Genomic DNA, 16,788 nt, shown 5'->3' with positions numbered 1-16,788 from the left:
GGTCAGATCTTTTAGTCATAGTGCCAAAAAGGCTGACTAAAATACTATCCTTTGTGTAAGAGAAGTCTGGTACTCACAAAAAATTTTCATGGCCACTGGCATCAGAATCCTCTTGTTAGAAACGCAGTTCCCCCTTCACCTCATGCTCCAATGTGGACTTCCTGGATCAGAACCTTGAGGGGGGTAAGAGCCACTTTGGGGGGATGATTAACGATTTTAGTTTGTCTTACATTTTACTCTAACATCTGCACCCTCAGCTTTAGCCTAGGCCCCACTATCTGAGCTGCTACAGAAGCTATGAGGCTTTCTGTTCTTATTGTTTTGAATAATACATTCACATGGCCCCACACTAAAATGATGCAGACATGATAAGTATAGTGTGAAATGTCTCCTTCACTTCTGTTTTCATGCATTCTTTTCCCCAGCAGCTAATAACCAATAATTGTTTCTTATGTATCTTCCATTGTTTCTACAAGAAAACACAAATGTATATTCTTGTTTTACCTATTTCTAATGAAGATACCATACACTCTGCTATATACCTTGCTTTAAACTAATTTACTATGTCCTAGGGATCTTTTCACACCCATGTGGAAAGTACCCTCTAAAAAACAGCTGCATAGTATCCGTTGTGTGGCTACACCATTTTCTTAAACCAATCATGCACTGATAGCCAGGTGGGTTGATTCTGGTCTTGTGCTTTTGGTGATAATGTGACAATGAATAACAGTATATCTACATCATTTAGTAACTGTAATATACATTCCCAGAAGAGGAATTGCTGTGTTAAAGTTTCAAGCGTTTGCTGTTTTGGTAGGTTAGGGTGAAACAATTTGCATCCCCATTAACCACATCACAGCCTTTAAACTGGTGTCCCTTTCTAATTTAGAGCAGTAGATCTTTACTGGTTCATTTTGATTCTACACTCCCTTTACTATCCTGATATGAAAATCACAATATACTCTAAGTCAGAATTTTTAAACAAGATTAATATGAAGCCTTATCTGGTAAGATCAAAGAGAAAAAAAATGAGAAAAATTTATAATAAAATATGTGGTGTTTCACTATGTGAAATGCTTGTGCAAGATTAACTGCAAAATGTAACAAAGTCCTATCTGCAGACTATGAAGAGCAAACCACAAACAGAAACCCCAAATGGTGACTCTAAAGCTGTATGCACCCTTGCTGCTGGGGGAGGTGATTTTCCAAAATAGAAAAAACTAAAACAAAATAAACAAACAACAAACAAACAAACAAAAAACCCCACAAAAAGCAAAAAACTTCACCAACCGACCAAGCAAACAAAACCTCTTGGTAAGGATCTGGAAAAGACAACCTTTCCTTTATTTACATAGCGTTTGCATTTCTGGAAAATTTAGTGTTTATTTAAACTGTGAAAAAATGTCTTTGTATTTATATATAAAATGGATTTAAGTTCTGGATTCAGATAGTTGCAAGTGTGTTTTTCTCCTACCTGAATGTCCAGTGGGATATTTATAAGTACTGTGGGGCACAGGACAATTCTTCCTCCTTTGGAGTGTCCTGCCCCTATCCACTAAATGTCAGAACAACTCCTAGTTGTTATTACCAACGGAAAAATCCCAGCTGCTCAACATGCCCCAGGGGCAATGCTCTTCCTCTCGAGGAACTGCTCTGGGTGCAAGGGGTTCTTCCTGGGGAATCCATTCTCTACCCTGGGATCAGGAGAAAGTTTTAAAAAACATTCACCTGTTTCATCTTTCATTTCTGTCGGAACCCCACCAGCCATTTGTTGCAGGACTAAGTGCAAGATCCTTTGCTGGATTGGGATAGTATGCTGCTCAGCCAATCAAAGTTTCATTTGGCTGGATTCAGGTTCATGGGTGAAGATGGCAAGTAGGATCCAATGCCTGATGCTGCGTTTGGCATACTGAAAGGTGCTCTTGGCTGTGGCTATAGGAACTCCCTGACCTGAAATTAGCTGACCCTTCTTTTAGTGGCCATGTGGTTTTTTACTAGTGGCTGAACCCCAGTTTCACTATCCTATATTAAATAAGAGTATAGGACCAGGTAGCTTAAAGATCCCTTTCAGCACAGATTTTTGTGATTCTGGAAGAAATGATAGATTATATAAGTGGTAGGACCCCAAATCTCTGCAACGCTTCAAGTCCTGAAATTTTTAAATATCAGATAAATTAAAAAAAATTAATACAGTAGGAAACATTTTGTGGGATCCATGTTAAATGTTATGAGCATCATGTTCTGCCTAAGATGGTCTGAGTGTGACAGTTATAAATGCTCAAAAGGCTAGACTCCTCGGGCTGCAACTCCTGAGTCCAGGCTCCTCTCTCTTACACTTAGGTTGCTCTGAAACAACTTCAGACTTCACCTATGTCCAGCTGGCAGAGTGTAATGACTTCATTATCAAATGTCATGACCTTGATGTCCACTGGCCTTCAGTATACTCCAGCAGTTACCTGGTTGTTTAAACATGACTAAGCTGTTTCATTTCTCTGTACCTATATTTTCTCATCAGTTAATAGGTATAACAATAGTAAGGGTGTCACAGGCAGTTTTTCTTCATACATACTATTGTTGGTCCCTGGTCAAAGTGTATCATTATGCATTCATCATTATGACTTTTGGGGTATAGCCTGTCGCCCTCCTAGTGTGCAACCACCACAAGGCAGGTCGCCTGATTTGTTCACCTCTGGTTTCCCAGCATGTCCAACCGTGCCTCTCTTGTAAAAGATGCTAGGTCATTATTGAGTGAATGAACGGGTGAGTGCATGAACGACTGTTATATAGATAGTACAGAGAAAACGGATGAAGTCTTACGAATATGGGCTAGCATGCACACTCGTTCATTCACTCACGCATTCATTTAGAAAGGTTCTTGTATTCTGACAGGAAAATTAATTTTCTCCCAGTCCCCAATTTGAGTGTTAAAGCCATCCGGACCACTTGCCCTGGGGTCAGGCCGTGCTTGGCTGGGCTTGGGAAAGACTGGCACGTTTTCATGGGCGGGAGGTGTGCACAGAAGCGGAGAATTCATTATAACCGGTTAGTCATCCGAAGCGATTGTAGACATTGCCGTGGGCGGAGCGCACCTGGCGTTCCCCGGGTGGGGCCTGTTCCCTGCGCAGCTCCCCCAGGTGCGAGCGCGACTTGCCAAAGCCCACCAGAGCCCGGGGTCTGCTGACACTCGAAAAAGCTCCAATGGTCCATCAGGGGTCCTTCGCCCCTCGCAGTCAACTCTCGAGATCAATCCCAATATCTGATGGGGTAACTTTTCCCAGGGATTGTTGGGCAGGCAAGCCGTCCTGGATCCTAGCCCAACACCACCCAGAAGGGACTGGAGCCCACCCTTAGTTCCCTGCAACCTGAGGGTGCAGAGGCCGAGGGCAGGTGACAGGGCGGAACGCAAGGGCCCTGTTGCTGAAAAGCATGCAAACAAGGAGAACCTAGGCGGCGGGAGCGCTGGGACACTCGGCAACGTCAGGAGCGCGCGGCTTGCCAGGGTCACTCGAGTTGCGCTCGGTCGGGAGAGGATGACTCAGCCTCAGTCGAGTCGGTCTTCACCGCCAGCCCGCGCGAGGGCTCCACAAAGTTCCTAGTCACACCCAGACCTCGTATGGGGACAAGGGGCTCCGAAAGCTGGGTGCCGGGGTGGGGGAGGTGACCAGAGAGGCCGCGGGGAAGCCTGGTTCCCCGCATCCAGGGGTTTCCCCGACTTCCTTTTCTCTCGCCCCCTCCTCGGCGGGCGACCAGACTGCACCTCCGTGGACGCTCAGCGGTTCCTGACCTGAGGGCTGGGGCTGGCGTGAGAAGCCTGTGGGGAAATCTTTCCTCCCGAAATCAAGGGTGCCCGCGGGTCAGGATGGACTCGGCGCCGCATTTGCTTCCTCCCTCAGCCTTGACATCCCGGCTGCTGCCACTCGCCTCAAGGGCGCTGACCCGGGCCTCAGCCCGCCGGTGCGAGGGCAGCTCCAAAAGCCCCGGGCCCACGGTGGGGCGCGCCAGGGGCGGCTCCGCTGCGGGCCAACGCCGGAGCCCCGCGCTCGTGCGCCGCGGCGGCAGCGCCTCCCTCCGCTCCTTCTCCTCTCGGGTGCAGCGGCCCTGGAGCAGCTGTGGGCGGCCACGCAGCGGTGCCCTAGCCAGAGCCCCCAGTCCCATCCCACCCTGCTCCACCCCGCGTGCGACCCCCTCCGCCGCCGCGAGCCGGCCCCTTCCTCACACTTCTGCTTCTTCACCCCGGAAACTGAGCGGCGTGGGTGGGGGGTCGCGGCACCTCCAGGCTCCTCATACTTCGACCCCGCGGGCCCTGACCTGACCCGGGGGCAGTCGGAGCACGCGGCGCCCACGCGGAGCCATCACTGGCAAAGTGTGGGGCGCTGGGCCCTTGGCCTTCCTTCTGCGCCCCCATCCCCTCCCCGGCTCGGGTTGCCGGGGCCTGAGGCCAGCCCGGGGGCAGCCCGAGAGTCGCGCCCGCGGCGGCGGACTGCGGAGTTGTAAAGAACTCGGTGGCCGCAGTGGGCCGGGCGGGGCAGGGCGCGATCCGCCGCGACCAAGGACACTGGAGTTTGCGAGTCCCCGCCCGCGAGGCGCCTCCCGCCCTCCAGCCGCTGCCCGCCGGACTCCCCGGGGCCGCCGAGGCGGGGCCGGGCGGCCGCCGCTGCGAGAGGCGCGTCTCCCTGCCTCCTCCCGCGCCCGCCTCCCTCCCCACCTCTCTCCCTCCCTCCTCCTCTGCGCCCTCCCCCCCACCCCGCTCCTTTTTCTGCTCCCCAAGTGAGCCTGGCGCGCGAGAGGCAGGCGGGGCGGCGCGGAGCAGAGCAAGCAACCCAGCGCGCTCGCCCACCGCCCGCCCGGCGCAGCTCCCCGCGGCCGCTCTCATCGCCGCCGCCGCCGGCGCGTCGGAGAGAGCCCAGCATGGCCGGGTCGGGCTCTCAGCGCCGCGCGTCCCGGGGGGCCTCGGCGCTCCTGGCCGCCGCGCTTCTCTACGCCGCGCTGGGGGATGTGGTGCGCTCGGAGCAGCAGATCCCGCTCTCCGTGTAAGTGCCGGGTGCTGCGCCGCCCGTGGAGGGGACCCCGCCGCCCGCAACCTACTGTGCCCAAGTTTGGGCGCCTGCAGGTGCGGCTGGACAGGACCTGCCGGGGGCGCCGGCATTGCCGGCCTCGTCTCTCGCACCTGCCTTTCAGGACAAGCGTGAGGCGGTGATGCTGGGGTGGGATCCTCTCACCCCTTTCTTCGGGTTGGCGAGTGAGACCTGTATAGGCTCACCTCAAGTGACAGCACCAAGTTTGGAGCCTGTTTACCGACTCCAACTTCCATGGGCCCTTTAATTACCTCCTTTGCTACCTTGTCATCTCACTTGTTTTTTGGGAAGGGGGAAGGGTGAATTTCTTCGGACTAGTATATGACCAGTGATACCCATTTTGGGTGATCGAGTCTTCAGGTAATTGTTCAAATGAAACCCACTGGGCTTTTTGGAGAGCTCGGGAGACTTTGCGCATTCTGAACTATGTGACCCCCCTCGTATCCCCTCCCGCTCTGCGCTCTGCAGTTTGGCTCTGGTAGTTTCTGCGAAGGCGCTTTTTCTATCTTTTCCCCCCTTTTCCTTAATGTTACATTGCCCGGTTCCTTCAGCCATAGCCCCGTGTGTGCGTGCGTGTCGACTGTGGCACGAGTGTTACATTTCTTCCTATGCCCTTTCTCCCTGTAGGGTGAAGCTGTGGGCCTCCGCTTTTGGTGGAGAGATAAAATCCATCGCTGCTAAGTACTCCGGTTCCCAGCTTCTGCAAAAGGTAAGGTTTCCGTGGTGGCAGGAAGCGATGATTTTTCCAGCACAGAAAATGGAGGCAGATTTAGTTTTCCAAACAAACGTGAGCCCCGAGCTGCATCAGTTATCAGAGGAGTCTCTGATCCCGGTTTCTTGGCATTGTACTGTGCAGTGACTTTTCCCTACCAAGCGGTTATTTTTAGATGACACTTGATTCTAAACACAAAGAAAAGCAGGATACTCACTTGCACTGTCCTGGCTGGGGCTTGGAAATTGAGTGTTTTTGCATGGCTTTCCTCTCAGTGTCGGTATTGCTGTTTCAGTGTGAGAGCAGATGCTCCTCAGGCCAAAAAATGCTAACTTCATCCGAGGGGCAGAATCAGTGCGTGTTTTATGATGTCTTTCACCTTGCATTGGAGGCTCAGTGGGGTTCAGTGTATCAGAGAAAGACACTGCACTATTGTTTGTCATCCCTGCAGTTGTACAATCCTATTATTCCCCAATCATCTAGACCCAGGGCTGGGATGCATTACATCATTACAGATAAGGAGAATGAATGTGGTTATCTTTCCACTCAGCTGCACTGCCGAGTAATAACCTATGAGAGTAGTCCACAAACTTAAGAAATTGGTCTGCGTCCATATAATTCTGGAGAGTAATGAGAACAGAGAATTGATTATTAGGCTTTTATCAGAAGCTGCATCAATTTTAATTCAAACAGGCAGCATTATGCTTAAAATTACATTGTGAGATATATGGTCCTTCGTTCTCCCCTCCAAGAAATACAGAAAAAGAATGGGCCAGGGAGGACAGAATAGAGGCTTTGAGAGAATTTCAAGTTAACAAATCAATAGGGTTAATTCACATACTCTTTTGGCAAATAGAAAATAAAATTGGCCTTGAGGGGATAGTTCTCTGAAAATGGGTATAAACAGCTTAAATTGTTAAGTTAACTTTTAAGCATTTTTAAATGTGCTTTTTGGGCCAACGTACCATATGTGTTGTGCATGCTGCCTGGTAACCAAGTACGTATTTTATTTATGGCATTCCATTTCAGAGAGTAGCATTTTTGGGGACATTATATGAAACAGTTTCTCACATGAAATCCAAATATCATAATAAAGCATCACCCCACAGTGAGACGACAAGGTATGTTAGCTTAAAAATTTCCAGTAGCCCACATTCCTTGAAACCATCGGGAAAATTGTTTGCTCACCTCTGTAATTTGGGAAGTTCAATCATCAGTTGATATAAACTTGATTCTATGATATGCCTTTGTAGAAGGTGATATTTTACATACCTGTGATCCTCCTTATAGGAATTACCATTTTCCCTTGCATTCTTGTCCTCTGGACCAGCCCCGGTCTGTATTCTGCTTTGGCTTTTTGCCCACTTGTCAGATGTTGTGTGTGAAGATCTCTGGACTGTGGCATTGCCTGAGTGTTTTCCCTATGCTTTTAAAGAACAGAACATTTTGTATAACTTTAAAGAAATATTTCTCATCTGCATGTTTTAGTTGTAGCAACTCTGAAAGAATCTCTTCAGAGCCTCTTTTTTTCCTTATGTATTTTCTATATCACATTTGGTGGAAGCCTATGAAATATGATTTTTTTTTCTTTCTGAAGTTGGAACACACACACATGCACACACAGACTGCACAAAACCCCATCAACCCTATTATTGGTTATTCTATAATAGCAAATTGGAAACAGCTAAAATGCTTCTCTTACCTTCTCATCAGCATCCTTTCTGATATTGAATTCACTAGCCTTGCTTTGCTTTTGTCATGTTTGCAGCTTGACAATTGTGAAATTATTTCCAGCTGTTTATGGCTTTGTTGTCATTTCTTGCTGCTGCCTGGTATTTTGTGATCTGATGCAAGGGGCAGGTGAGGTGTTGTTCAGCATGAAGTTCCAGGATGGGTATCTGCTTTAGCCCTTGATTGGCAATCATCTGCTCTGGGGGTCCTGAAAAGCCCAAGGCTTCAGGTTGCTTGGCAAGGACTTTCATGAGTGTTAGGAAGGGTATGTTAGACAAATTGGGAAACATTTTTTCAAGTATCTTTTGGCTATCTCAGTCCATCACCTCCCAAATATGATTGTGTTTTTAAAGTTAGCAAAGAACATTGGTATAGAGAGTTCAGAGTATGAATGGGAAAAGATCTGAGATGCTTCCAGTGTAGGAAATATAACATCATTTGGAAAAGTAAGAAGATGATTGCTTCTCTTGCTTTTTTATTTTTTCTTCAAGTTTTTGGCCACTCATGCAAGGAATTACTCCACTAAACCAAAGCTCTATGCATCTATCCATCACCACTGAATCCTTACCAATTAAGACACTTTGAAAATAAGTTAGCAAACTCAATTGGAAAATGCAACATTGTAGTAAGGGAACGCAAAGGTGACAGTAACGTGTTCTGTAATAGACCGTAATTGAACTTTTAAGGAATGGACATTTAAATTTGATTTTCAGTTAAGAAAGTTGTACTCTATACCACTGTGTAATTTTATATATTGTAGTTTTACGTATTTTATGTAATTTCTTTAATTGAGACTTCATATTGTGACTCAGTGGAGTATATTCAATTTTAAAAACTGGGAGTTTAGTAATTTCTGCAGTAAGGCCTAAACTTTACGAAGTAAAGTATTGTAAATAGAAGTTCAATACAAATTGACCATCTATTTTAAGGTGTATAAAGACTTGGAAAACTGTCATTTGGGTAACATGTTTTCATTAGGTACTGTAATATAAGATGGTAACTTTATTCCTGATTTCATCAGAGTAAACACAACATTTAGCAATATATTTCATTATCACATGAGAAAGGAGAATTATTTTCTCAATTGTTTCTGTTTGTTACCATGGCTTTTCTTACTTTATATTACAACAATATATTAGATTTCCAATGCCAGACTTTCCCAGGTTTTTTTTTTTTTTTTTGGTCTTTGCTGAGCACAGAAGTAGCAACCGATTAATACTATATGAAGGGGTTAGTTTTGATTTTATAAAATGCAGTAAGCCATATTTTTGCAAATTTGTGTATTTTCTGAACACAGTGGAAGATGGTGGGACTTGAATGTTAGTGTGAATCTCGAGAGGTTTCAATATTGTTAGAGCCTAGCAAGCCCCAGAAAGGTAAAAAAGTTCTGGTGTGCTGCTCTGTGCCTAGCTGGCAGATACTGCAGGGGTTTCCATTCACTTCAACTTGTAATTAACTTTTTTTTGACACATTCACTCTAGCGTTCTCGGCAGCCCTTGTCCCATCTTGCCTCATTCTCCCCTAAGAATGCGCTTTGTCTGGGTTCTTTTGGGGAGGCCTGGTTTCATCACCTGGCTATTTTGGGATTCAGTGAGAAGCATTCCAGTAGGTCTGTGAACCTGGGCTGTTAAACTCATAGGCTCTGCACCTTTAGCATTCACAATGAAAGACACCAAGCCTTTGTGATTCTCATTTCATCCTCCTTAGGGGGATTTTGGTAGGAACCGAATTTTTCATTCTGTTGAGGCTTGCATTCCGAGAGTGAAAGTTCATGGGAACGGAGAGTTCCCATTACATTTTCCAGAATCGTGATGATAAATACACAGCAGAAAGACTGGTAATATGTATCTCTGCCATTAAGGCCAGAAAAGAATTGACATTTGCCTTGGACACCTCCTGCGACACTTCCCAGGCATGCACTTCTTGGAATGCACAACCAGGATTTTGTGTTATCAACTATTTATTGAGAGAATGGCTTTAGTACGTAAACTTGATGTCTCCTTCCACAGGACAGAGTCAGCAAAGTAAAAGGTTGATTCCTTAAGCCAGTTTTATAATTATGACTTTTCATCAATGTGGAAATCGATGGACTTTTAAATAATTAAAAAGGAGTATTCACGTACTAGGACTTGAGTAACCGAGCTGTGCTGCCTGTAGGAAGCCTGACATTACAGATTATGAAGGAGGCTCTATTACCTTGAAGATTTGTGTGGAATAAACACGGTTACTTGCATCCCCGAAGAGAAATGCATTCGGCCTATAATGGCGATGGCTATAATGGCGATGGCTTAATTCATAGTACCACTTCAAGTGACTGGACTTTTCCCCTGCAGATTATTTTTTAAAGTCTTGAAATTTCTGAAATGATAGTTTTCAATCTTTCTGGGCAGTTGATTTCGACCAGGATGTGCCTTTTAGGCAAGTATCTGATTACACCTGCAAACTCACACATGGTTGGTCATTTGATAAGTTTTTGCATGAACCTCTTTCACTCATTTTTTTTTTTTAAAACAAAAAAATCTTTCTTAAAATTCCTTTCCTAGCAGATACAGTCCACTTTGTTTTGCTTAGGTGATTTACAGATGCTAGTCACAATACAGGGAAATGAAAATATAGGCTTATTTTCTTGTTGGAGGTGGACTTCAGATTTTTATTCCAATATGGTTATTAGATTTGATCTATTAGCATGGTGTTTTAATGCTGTTTTAATTAATTAATTAAATAAGTAATTAATTAGTTTATTCTAATAATATTTGATTTTAGGCAAACATGTGAATACCAAACCACCTAACAATTATGAAAGCTGTCAAGCATGGGCAAGCACAATTAGAACTTCCAGTTTCTGATGAAGACATAGCTGTGTATTAGAAAGAACAAAAGCAAAATAGCTGTGAAGTGATTTCCCCCAATACCTGCAGCCCTTTCAGGTGTTCCGTTTCCTTGCAATTTGAAGCACATATTCACAGGAGTGCAAGGTTGGGATTTTAGCCTTTTCAGGTTTTGATTGATCCTCAGTCAGTGTTTAGTGCTCCCATTTAGGATGATCAATGAATGACTTGGTGTGCTGTGCTTAACTTAGAGAAGTGCACCTTCTCATGTGAGCAGGATCCTTTGTTTCAGGGTTGTCATTAATCCAAATTTGCCATCATAGAAGCCAACAAATAGACTTTTGCTTTATCCAAACACACATCATCTGTCAAGCAGTGAATGGCATTTATATCTGGGTCCCCGCACCTTTCATAGTCATGGTGCTGGTTGAAAGAGTCTCGGAGTTGAGACCTCCGGTGTCTTCTAGATAGAGAATTTTAGGTCGTGCTCCCCAAGACACGATGTTTTGACTTAGAGGTTTTGCAATGGCCAAGACTGAGAAAGAAATTAAATAGCTGTTATAAAATGCCAGTCTATAAATTAGCATACGAGATTTCCCCTTTTTAATGTCATTTTTACACAAAGAGACATAATGGCCTGTGTTTCACTTCGAGTGACTGAAGGGAAGCTTTTGAGTATCATTCAGTGAGAGGTAGAGTTCCTGATGTCAGGCTCTGGTGATCTTCAGCTGTCCTTCTCAGTCCATTAAACAGGACTTAGCCTGTCCTTCAAAACAGGAAGATAAAATGGTGAGGAAGAGGAGGGTGTGATTTCCCTGAGTACTTAGGGATGGGCAGATTCCCTGAGGCAGTTTTTCCTGAATGTGAAGCACTGCCAGGTTCCTCTTCAAAGCAGTCTGACCTGTGCCCCGACCCTGGGTATGTTGGGCATCTGTGAGGCTGCCGTGTAGGGTGTGTGTGTATAACTAGCCAGCCCACCTGCTTTCCAGAGTCAAGTTATTTTACAAAGAAACTCTGAAAAGGGTCTGGTATGTTTCTAACAAATGGTAAGCATTTCAATTTTCATCTGCTTTGAACAAGTTCAAATAAGGTGCTACATTTATAAGGAGTATGGCAATGTATGTGTTTCATTGCTTCTCAGTTACCCCAAATCAAGATTATGAAAATAAACAACCCAGGAACCAAACTGTTAGTGTGCATTTCAAGGCCGTATTGGGAAAGAGAGCATTATCTCTTGACAAGGAATAGATGGTGGTTGCTTCACTCAGTGCACTTCGGAGTATTTATCTTGGCACCCGTTATTGGAAAACAGTACCCTCCCAAGGTTAAAAGAGCTGTTATCCATGTAAGCGATCTGAACAGGCAAGTTGGTCAGGGCTGTAATGCAGTGGGTTCACACAAAGGACCTCTGGTTATCCATTTTAGGGTAAGCGACTCCCCATTGATACCGGAGGTTGAGCATGCCATTACCTTATTAAGTTTTTGCGTGTACGTGCACCCATGCCAATAAAAGTGGAGGCTGCTCGTAACAGAATGTGCTGGGATGCTGCCTGCTGTTGGAGAAGCCTGTTCTTGTCCTCTTGGGTTGCCAGAGAGGTTGTTCTGAGAGATCGAGCCAGGGTGCTGGGACAGAACCTAGTGACCCAGTCCCCCAGGCTTAGATTTTTCCAGCTTGTGGGATTTCATATGCAGCTGGAATGTGAGAACCTGCTGAGATTGGGACCAGCTGTATAATTCACACAGCCCATTGCAAAGTGCAGTGTCCCATGTTAAAAAATTATTTAGCATCTCAAGATGATGACAGTAGAGCATTAAACCAAGTGTGGGGTCCACCCGGCCCTGGCTAAGCCCCCCGAGGGTCAGACTGCCTTCATTTTGGTGCTGTGTTCTTCTTTCTCAATAGCTCGTCCTTTCAGCCTCATTCAGACCGAGGCTTCCTTTGCCCACCATTGTTCCAACTCCAGTGGAATTCTATGTGGTAATAGGTGGAGAGCTTGGAGTATTTCCAGAGATGCCTGTCCTTGGAGATGCTGTGTTGTCAAAGGAAAGGCCACTGACCTGGCAGCTCTGTCTGCTTATCTTTTCTGTCTGCAGTAGCCTTGGATAAATCGTTTCATCTAATAGTAAAAGCAGGTAGCATTCACGCTGCAGCCTCTCTATTCCAGGTCCTGTGATAAGCACTTTCCATCTATTATCTCACTAAATTCTCCCAGCAACCCAATGACACAGAGAGTTATCATTCATCCCACTTTACAGATTTAGAAGCTGAGACTTGTGGAAGTGAAGCAGCTTCCCCAAGGTGACTGAGGGGCTTCTGGAATCTGCACACCAGGCCATGGAGCTGCACTGTCTCGCTTTTGTGTTATCTTTTTCCACCTCAGTTCCAGTTTAAAAGAAATATGAATAACATTCGAGTTTCTCTTCCTTAGGAGTGTTTGGGAGGATTAAGGGAGATAACATCTGGGAAATTACTTCAGAAACAATTAAAGCCTGGGTTAATGGCTGAGAGGACATGGTCTTGAAGTCAGATGGATGTGGATTTGAGTCCCCGATCTGCCATTTCCTAGCTGGGTCATCTTGTAAAGCAACACTTCTGAACTTACACCTTTAATGGGATAGGAGACCAATATGGCCTTCTTTTAGGTGAAGATTGAATGAAATAAAATATGCAAAGCACTTAGCACGTGGCCTGGCACATCAAAGCCTTCGGTCAGTGAGTCATGGTCATTATTAACTGCAGCATATAAATACAAGCTCTTCAGGTCATCTTCACTGAGCAGCTGTGGGGCCTGCATACCTATTGGCTCAGTGAGTGAACAGCTGCATGGATGAGTGAGGGAGGGCCATGGGTTGGCATTGTAGCAAGGTGATCCCTACCTGGTACCAGAAAGAGAACCAAGAACCTTAGATTGGAAGGGCTGGAGCAGACGCAGCCTCTGTCAGGATGTGCACTCAGCACTCTCCTACCTGAGGGCATGTGGATGTACCCAGAGGAAACTGTGCCCCATTACCAAGAATTAGGGTTACTTAACCTCCTGCCTTGCTCCTCCTGTCCTGGGCAGTGGGTCAGGCTGAGGAAGTCGCCATGTCTGTCCCACAGCCCAAAGAGAGGCTCCTAAGCTGCAGAGGAGCCCAGAACTTCTGGCCATTTACTCTATTGCATGGATCTTGCAGAAGCCACTGTGGACATTCCTTAATCCAAGTGTCCTCTTGGCCAGTGTGCCAGGCATTTCCTCCTGTGAGAATGGGTTCTGCAAGGCCTCAGAGAAGTCAACACTTCTCCCAGGAACTTCATGGGGAGTGATGCTGGAGACCAACAGGAGTTTGAGGCACCTCACTGGGCATGGCCATTTTCCCTCAATCAAGGGGCAGGGAGGTGAAGCCATATGTGGGGACGGCCATCTGTCACCATCCACAGAAGGCACCGAAGGGCATCCTGTGTTCCTTGGCTCTTCCCGCTGGTTCTGCTCTCCTCTCTAGAGCATTCTTGGCAGCTCTGTTCTTGTGTTTTGGCCTTGAGCATCTGCAACCCTGAGCTGATCTCCTAAAAGAGATCGAGTGAGTGAAACTTGCCACCCTTCTTTGGGTAAACATAGCAACACTTTGAAATCATGGAGCTGGGTTTTTGCTATAGTGGCTGCATAGGTTTTAAAAATTGTTTGTACCTAATGCTATTATAATTAGCACTGGACATCAACAAAGTGTCAGTAATGAGAGTAAATCTGCCCCAGCTTTGGTGGTTCCATTTGGGTCAATAGTCAGAAAAGTGCCCAAGAGTCATTTGTTTCCACAAATTGTCAGGTTGACTGCCCTGGGGGCTTCCAAACTGTCCACTCAGGTCATAGCCTTCTCAGGTAAGAGAGTGGGTTGGAGCTGGACTTTTTTGGGGGGACGGAATTTCTAACGAGAAAGCATTCTTTGTGTGGAAGTAGCTGATGTATGGAATCTGGTCTGGTCTCTCCAATGGGAGATGACCTGTGTTAGCTGCCTCCTAGGTGGGTCTTGAAGCTCCGGGAGGTGGGGCAGCTTGCCCTATGGCAGGGCTGGGACTGGAACCTATTATATTATTTTCTTTTTTTAACTCTCAAGCCTCTGACTTTTCTCTAGAGTATGTGCTGCTGGCTTGGCTCATCCCACCGGCAAGTGGCAGGAGTCACCCACAGGACTCACAAAAGAGGGAAGGGCTGCGTGGTTTGGGATGTTGGTACCCTTGCTGTTTTTCCCCTAGATGCTCTGCCCTGAGGTAGAACTTCAAGAAGTGCTCTTCTGGCAGTGAAGATCAGCTTTGTGGTGTCCAGACCTTCATGAGGTTGGGTACGACTTCCGCACCTTCCACTGTGGGCTTGTGCCTGCTATGGGATGTGCCTGATGTCTGATAGAGAATGGAAAGGCTGACTGCTAGGTCCCTAGTTCATAGGGGAAAGGGAGTGTCAGGCAGCTTCTGCCACAGTCCTCAGCCTGGAAAGTGGAGCTGCTGGGGAAGAGAATAACCTTGAGGAACTCCTGAACAGCGATCTCAGCTCTAACTTGAAGACTCACCTTTTCTGCAAAAATCAGGGAGCATTTCCCCTCATGTTTTCTCTGAAATGTGAAATCGGCTGTTCATCTGTTTGCTCAGGTTGCTAAGTATGTCAAGTGTGTGCATGGCATATTTGGTGGCTTATTTTCCTGAGATTTCCATGTCCCTTCAAATGGAATGAAAGGAATAATTGACAATTGAAATTCCCAAATCTAGACCCTCCTGGGCTTTAAACCTGACCCTGCAATTCTAGACCCTCCTATGCTTTAAACCTGACCCTGCAATCCCTTCTTCATTTTTCTGACAACTGCTAACTCTCAGCTGCCAGGAGGGAATGGAGTATCTGGTTTTAGAATGGTCTAGATTTCTATTACAGGGACCCATGCACAGATGAAAACAAGATTTCTACAAAAGAGCACTTGCTGTGGGGTTGAATTCTGTCCTGCGAGTCACTAATAATACTGCCCTGGGCCTTGATTTGCTCGTCATAAAGTGAAACAAATAATAAAACCACCTGTGTCATGGGGCTTTGGGAAGGATTAAATAATATAACACCCATGAAGCTATTTAGAACAGTGTATGGCGCATGGAACGCCTTAGTTCTGTGGCTACTCTCTCACTGATATCACCCTGCTTCATTATTAGTGCAGAACAAGGGAGACTCCTTCAATTTTGTCACTTTGATTGCATGGTGAATTCATAAAATTAAGGCATTGTATGTCATGCACATTTTGACCAGGGCACAGTATCAGAGAAAAGTATGTATTATGTCCTCAGTGGGGGAAGTTGATTTTTTTTGCTTGCATTCCCAAATCCTCCTAATCTTGTCCCTTGCACAGTGAAGGTGGGCAGTTGTGGGATTAAAGTTTGTTCTTGCTGTAATATTGTACAAGAATTTGTAAAGCAAGGTGAAAATCAGGAATACGGGGCAGGTGTTTGACTCTTTGCATCTCTTCCACCCAAAATGCTTTTTTTTTGTGGTACTTTGTTGAGGCAGAGGTGGGAAAATATTGTAGAAAGAACAATAGATGTGGGAGGCAGTAAATTCATTGGATGTAGGTAGTTTTCGCCCTGGAGTTATAACATACAGCTTTACTTTCTGCCTCCTACTGGTTTCCATTATTAGTGAAATGTCTATTAGCACAACACGATCACATCGTGTACAAACAGCTCAATGGGCATAGACTCTTGCCCCACGGACGTAAATGATAGTCATTTGGCTTCTGGGATGGTAAAACTGAAGTTTGAGTATTCTTTTTTCTGGGCTTTGGCCTGGGCCTCTGTTGGAATGCTATTGTCATTTGCTTTCATGATACAGAATTTGTACACTAACTCCAACAGTACACTTGAAGCAAATTTCTAACAGACTACCAATAAAGGGCTTTTGTGTTTGTGTGTGTGTGTGTTTGTGGACATATGCTGTTTTCCTTTCTTCCAAAACACCAGTAACTAATTTAAAAATCCCAAGGTCTGTGCCCAAGTTCAAGTATTTCAGAATATCTGGAGTTACCTGGTTGTACTGAAATAAGATGTAATCTTCTCAGGAGAGGGACACAGCTCAATAATCTTTTGAAAAAAAAACCAATGATACACATTTCCCAGAACAGGAATTTCAGAATTATGGAGACATAGATGGATTTTCTACTTGAATAGCAAGATTTCCTTTTTTTTTTTTTTTTTTAACTGGGAAAAAATGGATAGTAAATATAGAGAGACTTAGAAAGAAATCAGAGGATTGACTTTTAAAAATCTACTTTTAAGAGAGATGGTTGGTCTTGGGAAGGAGGACCTATATAGAGTTGAGAGTCTGAATCTGAACTGGGCCAGCTGGGTCTGAATCTAGATGCTTCTGCTGATAAGTCATATGATCCTAACAAGTCAGTGGCTGAGCCTCAGTGTTCTTATCTATCAAATGGACATAGT

General features: G+C 45.6%; 1 protein-coding gene across 2 annotated transcripts in view; it reads left to right on the top strand.

Annotated features, from left to right (window-relative positions):
* Positions 1-4,753: 4,753 nt before the first annotated feature.
* The window catches only part of Cacna2d3 (calcium voltage-gated channel auxiliary subunit alpha2delta 3), an 885,854-nt gene continuing 873,819 nt past the window's right edge, over positions 4,754-16,788 (top strand). Inside the window, exons 1-2 of one of the 2 annotated variants that reach the window (XM_047531971.1) lie at positions 4,754-5,030; positions 5,703-5,784. In XM_047531971.1, coding sequence (XP_047387927.1) covers positions 4,909-5,030; positions 5,703-5,784 — 204 coding nt within the window. In that variant the 5' untranslated portion in view covers positions 4,754-4,908. The remainder of the gene's footprint in view (positions 5,031-5,702; positions 5,785-16,788) is intronic. The other variant, XM_047531972.1, reaches the window with a different exon arrangement.

The sequence above is a fragment of the Sciurus carolinensis genome, chromosome 17, assembly GCF_902686445.1.
Source record: "Sciurus carolinensis chromosome 17, mSciCar1.2, whole genome shotgun sequence".
NCBI classification, from domain to species: Eukaryota; Metazoa; Chordata; class Mammalia; order Rodentia; family Sciuridae; genus Sciurus; species Sciurus carolinensis.
This window is presented reverse-complemented; position numbering and strand designations above follow the sequence as displayed.